Raw genomic sequence first — 13161 nt, 5'->3', positions numbered from 1 at the left:
CCGTAATTTTTGCAATAATATTTATTGTAAAATCACTGAATCACTGTAGTGAAATACGAATCCATTACTGTATTTGTCCAAGATTTTTGGTACTTTTCACCATAATTTTATCAGGAATTTTTTAAAGCGTGCTCTAAAGCGGGTAAGTGATATTATTTGAAGAGTGTATTATGGTGATTCAAAAGAACTTTAAGCCAGCAATCTTTTGCTTTTTTTAATAAGGGGATGATATTTTTTTACATTTCCAGCCCCCCTGTTCTCCAAAAAAGAGTTCATTTATGACATTGAACTATGTGTTAGTTGAAAGAGACGAACATTAGCATGATATCACTTACTATTATGATATGCTTTCTTGATACAAATTTCAAAATAAAAAATTAATTCTATTACGTATCTATAGTTATTTTTTACAATTTAAATTTTCATGAAGGAGAAATATCGATGTTTATTTTATAATTTTAGCAATTAAATGCATTCCATCATTCAATAATTGTGAAAATATAAGTTTGCTGTCCAATACTGTTAAAATGCCTGATAGATTTGGTGTATATCTGCGCTTACATTTTTAATTTGCTAGTTTGTACTTAACTCTTCTCAATAAATTGCATTTTTTTAACAAAGAAATACGATTTATATTTAATTAAAAAAATTTAAATTTAAATATTATAATTCTTTAATATTTAATGCTTCACCAACTTTCAATATAAATCTTTGAATATAATTTTAAAAGACTTAGGGTATAAGAAGATCGATTAAAATTGGTCCTTAAAGTTTTACGATAGGATATAAATTAGCGTAGTTAAATATGTCTAGGCTTTGAAGCCTTAACGAGAAAATAGTTTGATTTTATGACTCGATTATCTCGCTGTGGACAGGAAGTTCTAATCATCAGAGAGAGAGTTATCTCTTTAAGAGGTGAAGCGGAAGATTTTGATACTAAGATATTTCAAGAATGAGTGTAATCTCACCGTTTTTAAGATGAGTCTAGTACACATTACAATTTTATTTAATTTTCATCATTATTGATCAGTTTAAGTTGACATTAAGTCTTGAGTAGATTCAAAATGATTGTGCTTCTCTAATAGCGTATCTGTTAGTTAAATTTAACAGCAATTTAGCTTGTTTTCTTAAACGAAACAGTTAATGTATATACTAAGTATGTGTTTCGGAACTAAAATGAAGGTGTTAATGTTATGGAACTAAAATGGAATGCTCAAACTGATGTATTTTAGAAATTTTAAATTACATCCCTGCACTGTAAAAAGTTTCATTGAATTACGGTATAAAATAGCAGATTTTGGGTGATTTATTCGTAAAATCCAATTTTACAGTAAAATATTCTACCACACTCTTTACTGTAATGTTTATTTAATTGGAATGATTCTTTACTGTAATTATTACTTTAAAAAATACTGTATATCATATATTTTGTTCGCAACATGTTCCAATAAAAATGGATTCTATGATCAAGAGTACTGGTGCCCTGAATACCGATAAATTTTTACAGTAATTTGGTCCGGAAATTTTAACAGTGCAGGTATTGTATTTAGATAACTATGAAACACCCGATTTAAAATAATAGCAATGATGTTTTAAAGTAATATTTTGCCTTATTTCTAGCTCTAACATTTATTGATGAATTTCCAATCGTAACTATCATTTGTTATACCTTTAGAAATCGATAACTTTGTAACTTAATTATAAAAAGAAGTCTAGACATAACTAAAAATATCATGTTACCTAGTTTTCGTGCACTCTGAGTAGTTTTGACCATAATTTCGTACTAAAAACGAGAGCATGTTCAAAACTACTTCAATATGGTAAAATTCAAAATTTATTAATAATTCTGGCTCCATAGGAACACCAAAAAGTATGTTAAATTTTACCGAAGTGGTTTTGTATTGATTTTAGTTAAATTAAGAACAAATATTGCTTAGATAATATGATAAAGTTTGCAAATAAAATAAAATTTGGTAATTTTATTATGATATCTTAGAGCATGTCACAAACAGCATTCATTTGGTTAAATTCACTTTTATGTATTTTTACTAAATGGGGTCTAATAAGAATTATAATTCTAAAAATCTGAATTTCTCGTAAACCATTACCATATGAAGAGTTTGAATATAGTATACTTATATTGTATTATCAGAATTATGTTTTTGTACCAGAACTGCCGTTACCATACAGTAGGATAATTTTACCGGAATTTTTTGTGCTTACAAAATAATGTATGATAAACACGGTATGATAAGCATGACTTCGTGTATGTTAAACAAGGAATTTGTTAAATGAAGTAAGTATGAATACAATGTTTTAGCAAGAATATGTTTGACAGCTGTGCAGGGCTAGTTGCAAAATGACTGCTACTCAACCGGTAAAGAACTGTGAAAGCAGATTCAGGGATTGGCGAGAGATATTAAATAGACCTCTTGTTTATTATGAAACATTAATTCTCTTCTAATTCGTTAAAGATTTGTGTTAAAAACATAATTAATTATAAATTAAATCAATTAAATTTAAACGATGAAAGAAGGTGTATCGAGTATCATTCCAAAAAAGTAAAAAAATATTGCTTTTTGAAGTGATACTTCTTATGCGACTTCCAACTAGGTTGCGTTAAACGTTTAACGCTACATTTTTATTGGCCGGGAAATCACGTGGTAGGATCCAGTTTTCCCTCATTCATTTCCATATTGTTTTGGTTCTCACTAGCATAAAAATAATAAAAGTATTGTTTTTCTATAAATATTTTAATTTGATTTGATACACATATAATTTAATAGGGTAGTATTTTTTTATTTTCAAACTTAGTGGATAACAATTGTAAAAAATGAGTTAAAACAATCCCACGGACAATGCGACGGATTTAAGGTTATGTCAAGGTACGTCTCTTGTGAGCGACGGATTTAAGGTTATGTCAAGGTACGTCTCTTGTGAGTATCAATTGATTGTTAGGTTTTCTCTTTTCCAATTGCCATTTATATTTCTCCAAATGCAGCCATGAGGGATATTAAATTATTTATTGCAAAATCTTTATTGCCACTATCCACTGCAGGTTCACAAGCTCTGGCAGACGTTACTGGTGAAGAAATTGGATTATTGTGAGCGGCCTGTGATCCTTGCAGGAGATTTTAATGTGAATTTCTCGTTACCTGAAGCTGAAACATTATTAACCTTCCTTAAAGACAAATTTGGATTGGAAATGATAGGAATGATCCAACAACCAAAGGGGTAACTACCATTGATGCAGTTTTAGCTAGAAATATTGAAAAAATACAACTCAAACATTTCGTATCTTACCGTTAGTTATCATAGTCCCATTGTAAATGTTATAGATTTGGATATTTCTCCACTCGAAAATGATAATTAAAAGATGCGATCAATTGTGAATTGCAAGCATTGTTAATAAAATTTGCCTTAAAGAAACAATATGATTTCACTAAAAATCAATTTCTACCCTTCCTATTTTCATTTCCACATTACGAAGTTTCACTTCTTCCGCGCGGAGGGACTCCACGTACTATTTTTTTTTTATATAAAATTATTATGGTTAAAACTTTGTATAGATAAAATTATGATATTAAATTTATGTTTGTTATTCTGCTAGATAATTAAATAAAGTCATTTTTTTTAATGCCTGGTATTAGAAGAAAGCTTTTGAGCTCTTAATACTTGCATTGCAAATCAAATATTTCCATTTATTTATTTTTAGATATAAATAACTATATTTATTAAGTTTCTTTTAATATACATGCGTAAAGCACTTCAAAGTGCAAAATACATCATTATCTTATTTTCTTATTTTGTCATGAAAAATATTTGGAGTTCAAACACATAATGTAAGAGTAACAGTATTGTTACAAAACACTTTTACGGTGAACTAATGAAGTTGTTGTTTGTGTTAAGATTTTTATTAGGATTATAAAAGGTATTTTTAATAATTGTAATATCCATTAATTAGAAGATTAATTTTTTAAGGAAGCTGAAACGTAGTCAATTTGTACTAGTTTTGCTCTTAAATATTCGCAAAGGAAAAACAACAGTATATAAAAACATTTTAATTGCATTTATTATAAATTTTTTATATTTTTAAAAATAAAACAGAAACACAAAATGTAATCAATTAAAAAATAATGGAATTTTAAAACAATGATTTAACAATCATGTAGTAGTGTTTATTAGAAAAAAAATAATTTTAAGTTTTCGTTTAATATCACCATTACTTCTAAAATTTCAGAGACATTATATGAAAGTTTCATTTTAATGATGGGCTAACATAATTCCATCGATTAAAAAAAGTAGAACAAGACTCACTACAAAAATAAGATAGCAATGACGTATGTGTACGTGAAAAAATACAAAGCATTTCTATCTTGTTTTAATATCAGTAGATCTCGAACTTATTTTTAACGCCAAACAAATGGGCTCCACAAACCAGGTAAAATAAGAATGATAATATATAATTTGATTTTAAAACATGAGTTTTTACACAAGTTGGCCCACTATTCAAATAACGCCTTCATATGTTTTTGATGGCAGTAAATTTAAATAAATAAGAATTTAAATTTCTTTTAAATAAAAAAAAATTCAAAAAGATAATGATAATGGTAGCGTATGCACCCTTCAAAAATCCGAATTCCGTTATTTTGGCTAGATCCCAACAATGCTTTTTGTAACATTATATTTTTATTTACTTTTATTACACCTAAAAATAGAACATTTTTATACGTAGATTTGTTTACATTGAACAACAATGAAAACATTTAGATAAACTTTAAGGCTAAAATAAAAACCAACAATTATTGAAAAATTAGTTAAATATAAGAAGTTGCTCACAGTATTGGGTGAAACTTAGAAGTTTTTGATAAGGCTTTTCTCAGTATTACAATATTATGATTTAAATCATTTTTAAACGATTAGGGGTCTTGCATCCTATTTCAATTGTTACAAGAGTATTTAAATAAATGAAAATTAATTTTGAAAAAAGGGAGAAAAATAGTGTAAATTTTTTTTTCTGCGTTCTGCATTGGGAACCAGAAAGAGACGGTGTTGTATTTTAGAACATTGGCAAATTTCAAGAGTTTAATGGCAACATTTTATTTTATTTTATATCCGTCGCTGAACAGCCGACCCAATTTTTTGGGTTTACGACTACTGATGCTCAACTCCCTAGCCTTGTAATTTTGAACCAATCCACAAGGCAAGGATCAGTACCCCCAAACTCCTGGATCAGTACTCCCAGAGGTGATGATTTGTTACGGAAAAATGGAGGACTTTGCGACTTGACAGATTTACCGTACGGCAGTCACCATTTACTACACGGGGAGTCTTCGGCCGGCGAGGATCGAACCCACGACCTCTTGGACATGGGCCCAGTGCCCTACCAACCAGGCTATCCCTGCCTAATGGCAACATTAACATTGTTTTTGCTTCATAGTACTGTCCTAACCTTTCGAAACAGAATGGATGTCGGTGGCCTTTTTCTATATATTTTTTCGAACGCTCTAACTACACGCAAAACTTTACCTTGGTATATTTTAATTGTAAAAAGCAGTCTAATAGTTACTAAAAAAAAGAAAAAAATCTGTTTGATTATCGGGATTATATTTGTACAAAAATATGAAGTCCAAAAAAGTAGTTTGAATTTCTTTTTGCATTCATATTCAAAACTTTATCAATAACTTATTTCTTAAATTAAAGAAGTTTCAATAGCGAATAATTGTTTCTCTTAGAGCTAAATAAATGCTAATTTGAAAAACTATTGTTTGAAAGTGAGCCTTATTTGGAAGATTTTATGTTTAGCATAGAAATAGACACCGGTGTTTCTTGCCGTGTTTCATGACCACAAATTATTAAAATGCTAAATATTATATTTTTCGCTTTTTTGACCACTATACAAAATAAGGAAAAAGTATGAACATTATATTTAATAAAAATTCTGCTTTGAAGGATTAACAAAATATGACATTATCAGTAAATGTTAGGATCCGAAACTCTGAATTAATATTTTGGTTATCTGGATAAATCCCATCCCTTAAAAGTAAGATTTTCTTTTATTCATTCTGCTTCTTCTTTTTTTTTGTTTTTTGAAAATGGATGTATAAAAGATCCAATATTTTGAGCAACTACTCACTTTTAACAAATAATTTTAGAATGATTGAAATGTTTATAACAGCAAGAATCAAATAAACAACAACAAGAACTCCAGTCAACATATATCACAGATAATTGGTGCCATAGATTTTCATTTCACCTTACGGCTATACAACACTTTCCTCCGTATCGCTTTCTTTCAGTGTGTGAAGTGGTCCGACTGTTCGCTTTGAATCTGAATCAGGAAAGTGAGGTGCATTTTGAAAAATACTAGGTAAGAAATGTTTTCTTTCTTTGGGTTGGTCGATAATATCAGCTGACCATGACCTGCGCCAAGGTTGATATTTTCCTTTAAGCTTTTTCAGGTACGCTAACCTTTCCTCTGCGAGAAGAAGAGGCTTTTTAACATCATCAGATGTCACGGGATGGGAAATATCATGATCCACGCCGACAATTTTGTTATGTTCAGTCGGTGATAGTTTGTACGTAGAAGTAGATAATTTCATTGTAGCATTGTTTGTATTGTCTAATGCATCCGGGTTGGCAATGTTAAAAGCTACGTTACATCCGCTTTCGTTGCCATCCCACGGATCAGATTGAAATGTGTCCTTTTTCACCACTGTTTGAGCTAAACCTGAGCGTTTTTTAACTAATGGGCTGTCCTGAGCGACTTTAAGAAGGTTGCCTTTCCCAGGAACAGAGCCATTAAACAGCGAGACACTATCCTCCAATGAGCGATGAGCTTGAGCAGCTGGGATTCTGCGTAAAAATTCTGTTTTCGGACTTCTCTTTCTGTTCTCAGAATCAAGAATGTTAAAGATTGCTTGAGGTTGTATGAAACCCCGATAAGCATTCTTTCTTCGTTCACAGGGGTTTTTATAACCTTCTAGCCAGTATGTCAGTAAATCACCTTTACCCTAGAAACATATTTAAAAACATAAGAGCTAGTATCATATCGCATAAGTTTATTGTAAACATGAAAAATACAATATTGTTTGGTGATTAAAATCACCCGTTATTGTATGTTATTGTTTGTCTTTTTATGCAGTATTTATTTTAGTATCCTTTTCGGTGCTAATTAATTTTCAGAATTATTTAAAGCAACTTTGGCGATTTTGGTTTGAATTATATATAAAGAAAACAATTTTTTTTCTTCCTTTTCTTCATTTTTTTTAACCACATGCAGCATTTTGTTGGATTAAATTACTTGATAATTTAAAGCTTCCAGTGTAATTTACTTTAACGAAAAAAATCATTTTAACATTTAAACAATTTCTTTTAACATTACTTAAAGTAAAAAAAAAAAAAACTTTAATTATATTTTTTATTAGAATTAAAAAAGTACTGATTCATATTAAAATCAAATAAATCAAAAACTCTCTAAGTAAAATTTTTATTTTTTAATAAGAGTTTTTTCATGCATGTAATCTATATTAACTATTTCAATGAAATTTTTTAAAGATATTGACTACGCATAATTAAATTTAAAGTAAAAAAATAAGTTTCGTTTTTTTTTCACTTAGAAACATATTTATGGTGCCTAAAAGCATTTTTCCCCTTCAAATATAAAAATGTATCACCTTTACGTTGACAAATCCCCTTGAGACGATGTCATATCCACCTGATTCTTCCAATATTACTCTACAGTCATCACTTAAATGGATCATTAAGGCTGAAATATTACATAAAAAGGAATTAAGAATTTCTTAACGTGTGATTATTAGCAAAATTATTTTTAAATAAAGATTCATAATATTTTCATAATTTAAAACAATATTGCCTTTTTTTGTTGTGGATAAAATAGTGTAGAAATGACGCACAAAATACTTTGTAAGTCAAGAAGACTATCGGCTGTTTCGGTACTGTGATCAAGTATTATCATAAATGAAGAGAACTACTTTGAGACTGACTGATGAGTGAGGTAGATATTTTCACTCAGATGAGTGAGGTAAGAACAGAAAAAGAAATACCAGAAGCATAATTTAAGGATAAAGTAAAAAAATTTATTTTTAAAACAATATTTCCGGAAAATTAAAATTTGTAATGTTAGAAACATCAATTATTCTCAAATAAGTATCCCTATACTGTAAAAACTGTGAAGGGGAGGGTAAAAACTGTGTGGACGTCAAATTTCTTCGAATTCGATATTGAACAACCCTAAGAGTTGCGTGAAGAAACAACTTTTTTTTAAGCTAACACCAAATCGAGAGTATTCATATGCAATTTGGAAAGTGTGAATGAAAGCTCGAAACATCGAAACTATAAAAAGTTTGCGTCGATATTACTCGCCTTTACACGAAACGTTAAATATATTCGCTTCCGAAAACTCCTATCTTGGCTTGCTTTGATTTCGTCTGTTATACTGTTTACAATTTATAACGAGTTAGTGAGGTAGATATTTTTACTCAGATGAGTGATTCCCAGGTAAAACCATTTGTTCAATTGTATTTTGATGTCTCCACTAAAAACTTCTATCTAAAATATTTTGTTCAACATCGAATTTAACAATTCGTTCCATAGGTTCGCCTGTTCTATATTTATGTATTTAAACATTCTTTTTCAAAATTTCCTACTAAAAAAAAAGTAATAATAATAATAATTTCAAATTTAATTTCCTTTTTTTCTTTAATTTTCTTTCTACTTTTTTTTCTTTTTCTTTTCTCTTGACACTTCCTCCTTTTTCAAAAAAAAAAACTTATTTATTCTTACCCTTTCTTAAAAAAAAGAAACATAAATAAATAATAATTATTATAATTCTCTATCTTAGTAAAATATTTCTTCGTATCCTTTTTGTAAACTAATAGACTTTCTTGTTTTAGATTCAATTTTAGGCTTTTGAAAAATTTCATTTTCTAAAAATTATATTTAAAAAAAATAATCTTCTTTTTTATTTTTCAAAAAAAGAAAATAATAATAATAATAATTCTCTATTATAGTCTAGAATTTTTCTTTTCCTTTCTAAATTTCCCTTTTGTCTTTCTTAAGAGTTAGAATGCTTTCCAGTTACAAATTTTTTTATTCTTACCTTAAAAATTTTTTGACGTTGTTTTCAGCTTCATTTTCTATTCTCTGTATAAGCCATTTATTCTTGTTGTAATTTTATGTGTTTTATGAATGTTTAATGAATGTTTTGTCTGTAGAATGCATGTTCTACTCTCGTGTGTCCTTGAACAGGGCGGGTCGAGATAAGAATAAACAATACTGTTTACAATTTATAACGAGTTAGTGAGTATTTGTGGCTGTTGCCTTTCATATGCAGAAACTTAAGTTCGCCGTCAAAAATATGTATGTATGTTACTAGTTGTGTTATAAGGATATTTATATTGTAATTTATAATTTAATTTTTAAGTCTATGTAAACTGCATTAAATAGTTTTATAATGCATAATGTCTATATACTACTGTTCTGTTAAGTCTAGTTCGAATTCATCGCAATTTTCTCACTGTAATATGCTTATGTTTGATTAACAAACTAGTTTTATTTCAGTGCATCCTAAATTAATGATTCTCACTTTATATTGTTTCGAAAAAATAGCTTTACCTATTCTTAAGTGTTTCATATCTTACTGTAATTATAAATTTTAGTGTTATTGAATAACAAGCATGTTGGTCGAATGTAACTACTTTACAACAAGTAGAGCATTCTAGGTGTAAAAGAATATTCAAGGTGCATCGCAGTACCAGGATCATCCTAGGGTTTCGTTGAAGTAGAACACCAACTTTGGTGTAAATTAGTTACAATCCTTTTTGGTGTTCTGGTTTACAAACAATTTCCACAATGTAAGAAAGATAGTTTTGAATTATCTGTCAGTTTCCTTATTGGTAATCTTTTCCTGGATCATACTAGGGTTTTGGTGAAGTGGAACCCCACTTTTGTGTAAATTAGTTGCAATCATTTTTGGTGTTAACAAAAACATTTTAACAACAAGGTAGTTTTGAATTATCCGTTAGTTTCCTCATTGGTCATCGTTTCCTGCTTCCTCTTCTCGTTGTAACTAACCAGTTTCAATAAATTATTTCTGTAATTTTCTTTATTTTGTGTTTTGGATTAATGGCAGAAACTTTTTAGTTACTAAAACAACCACACTTCTTTTAATTTTAATTCAAATGTGTCTCCTTGTAATTTCTATGAAAAATTTATTGGCACGATTGAGTGCTGTATGCTTTGATACAATCAAATGCATGGATATATTTACCTTCACCAGTTGACTCCATTCTAGATGCAGTATTTACAGTATCTCCGAAAAGACAATATCTCGGCATCGTTAAACCAACTACTCCAGCAACTACTGGACCTAGAAAAACAACATATTAGCTTATATGTGAAGCGACTAAATTTTAAAAGGAAATAATATAACGTGTTATTAATGTCTTTTAGTATTTCCTTTTAGCTCAAGCCAAAATTATCAATTATATGCGTAGTATGAGAAAATGCTATTTTGTTAGAAATACCTTAATCTGGTTCATTACTGGTTTATGAATTGATAAAATATTTTATTTTCATCAATCGCTATTTCAAAATAATTTTATAAACAAGGGTTATTCTGCATTTAAATATAATACTAATTTATTCCAACAATAAAACTATCAATAATAATTTTTATTAAGTGTATCATAATTATTATAATTAAATATAATAAGACAATGAAATAGTTAGCGTTATATACTTTCTTGACAATCAATTCAGCAATATTTTTAAGGTTGATTAAGGTATTTATATTAGTTGATTAATCTTTTGGCAAACTAATGTAATTAGCCAATACTTAATATCTGTTTAATTTCGAGCTCTCTTTTTAGCAACTAGGAATAGGTGAATGAGATTTAAGAAAAGAACTTGAATAATTTCAAAAAATGAAATCATCCTTTTAGTAAAGTGCATTAAATACAACAATGTTCATTACTGATAAGTAAAGCAGAAATTTTAAATACTTCGCATTCATTGTTCATAGTTTGATTTTGATCTTTGTTCATGTTTTTTTAAATTAATTATCCATCTAGAAATGCAATATTGAAATTAGTAAATTTTTAAATAAAATAGTTATATTTTTCTAACTAACTAAATTCCATTCTGAATTTAAAAAATGTTTCGACTTCCATCTTAAAAGCTGCTTTTCAATATATATATATATATATAAGCAGAACTCATTTTACCCAGATATTTAACTCTTCAAGCAAGGAGAACAAGAGTTTCTTTAAATCTCTGAACTATCACTTCTGTTTCAATCTTTTCTTAATTGTTTGTTTAAGCTTACCTGTATGAATTCCAACTCTAAGCTGAAGTGACTGATTAGGCTTGTGCCGTATCCTGAAAGTTTTCACAGCCTCTATCAGCTCCAAAGCCATGCTGGCAATTTCAATGGCATGCTGGTTTCCATTCCGTATAGGCAAGCCACTTACAACCATGTAAGCGTCACCAATCGTTTCCACTTTATACACATCATAGCTACTGATGATTGAGTCAAATACTGTATAGAGATCATTCAAAAACGTAACAACCTAAAATAAGCATAAATAAATAGAATTTCTTCAGCAAATTTCTAAACTAAATGTATGCATCAATATTTTTCGAAAATCTTCATTTTGCAAAAGATTTTGTTTCTAAATACCTATTGTTTTAATAACATTTTTTGATACGATGAACTACTTATATAAAAGCCGTCATGGCCCAATGGTTAAAACATTGTGTTGAGGTTGAGTTCGATTCCCAGTTCCCAATAAATCCCCAACCCAGTTCGATTCCCAGTCCCCTCCCAGCTTCAGATCAGTGAGTACAAACCAATCTGAGAAGAAAAGACGGTCAGTGTACAATGCTTACTTTATTGACTTCATCATGTTGTTGATCTCATAAAAATTTTTAACTTTCGTCCCTGATCGATACACCGACTTTTGCGGATGAGTTGCTTAGACTATTTTTGCAAACAATATTAACATTATAGAAATAAACTAATCAATGCTCTTTTAAAAAAATATTGTTAAATTTAGCATGGCTACATTGGCAAATAGCGTAAGTTATTAATTATTAACTCTTACTTTAGTTTCTTTTAATTTACTAACTGATTATTTTTACTTCTAAATAACAAACACTCTTTCATAAAACACTTTTAAGAATTTGATGGTAATATTAAAAAATGCCAAAATCAAATGTTTTTTAATCGCATCAACTTAAGATTAATATCTCAAAATCAAATATATTTTTTACCTCTTATGCACATACTCGCCTCTTATATTTATATTTCAGATCTAAGTTTTCATTGTAAATGTATTATAAATAGAGTATTTTTTGTATAGGATTTGTAAAAAGGAGAATTTTTTATAAGTGAATTGCGAATGAAATACAGATAACAAAATATCACAAATGATATATTCATGGTAAATAGAGGTACCTCCATTGGAGTACTTGTTGCTGACATTTCTGTAAATCCAACTATGTCACTAAAATATATGGTAACAGCATCAAATGACTCAGGAATAACAGCTTCTCCCCTCATAAGCTGTTCTGCAACAGACCTGTTAAAATATGAAAATTTTCAAATAATGTAAAGCTATAACTCAGTGTTATTGAATTTTAATATTGTCTATAGAGGGTTTCTACATAGCATTGCAATAATACAAGGGCATCTTAATTCTGTGTTAAAACTTCTTACACGCTTAAGGAGTTATATTCATCGCAATCATGGCGTTAAATGAGAAACGTAATGATGCAGCTCACGTAGAGTTTAGTTTAATGGCTCCACTATTAGGTAATGATGGTGGATTATATTTACCTCGTAGTTCTATATTAAGGAAAGCTGATTCCACACATAGAATGTTATATAATTTCATGTAATTCAGCAGAATTATGTAGGCAAGATTTGTTAATAAAAATCCTCAAAATGGAACTCCTGGAGGAATTTTTGTCCAATGTATCTAACTATTTTTTTCTAACTGACATAAGGTTTTAATTATCATATAGTTAATTTAGTCTCATGCCAAGACTTTACTTAACTAATAAATTTTAAAATTTTATCAAAACTTTTAGTTTAACTCTTGCAAAAAATGTATTAAGTTTGCTTTTAAATTTTTCGTA

General features: G+C 28.8%; 1 protein-coding gene across 2 annotated transcripts in view; it reads right to left on the bottom strand.

Moving 5' to 3' along the window:
- Positions 1-6069: 6069 nt before the first annotated feature.
- The window catches only part of LOC107446988 (receptor-type guanylate cyclase Gyc76C), a 223867-nt gene continuing 216775 nt past the window's right edge, over positions 6070-13161 (bottom strand). For both annotated transcript variants that reach the window (XM_043041318.3, XM_087159811.1), the window contains exons 18-22: positions 12479-12602; positions 11348-11591; positions 10292-10390; positions 7677-7768; positions 6070-7013 (exon numbers count right to left, since the gene is read on the bottom strand). In XM_043041318.3, coding sequence (XP_042897252.1) covers positions 6264-7013; positions 7677-7768; positions 10292-10390; positions 11348-11591; positions 12479-12602 — 1309 coding nt within the window. In that variant the 3' untranslated portion in view covers positions 6070-6263. The remainder of the gene's footprint in view (positions 7014-7676; positions 7769-10291; positions 10391-11347; positions 11592-12478; positions 12603-13161) is intronic.

Source organism: Parasteatoda tepidariorum, chromosome 3, assembly GCF_982258835.1.
Source record: "Parasteatoda tepidariorum strain Cologne lab strain chromosome 3, Ptep-v5.0, whole genome shotgun sequence".
In the NCBI taxonomy this organism is placed as follows: domain Eukaryota; kingdom Metazoa; phylum Arthropoda; class Arachnida; order Araneae; family Theridiidae; genus Parasteatoda; species Parasteatoda tepidariorum.
Note: the sequence above shows the minus strand (reverse complement) of the source record. Positions and strands in the feature narration are given on the sequence as shown.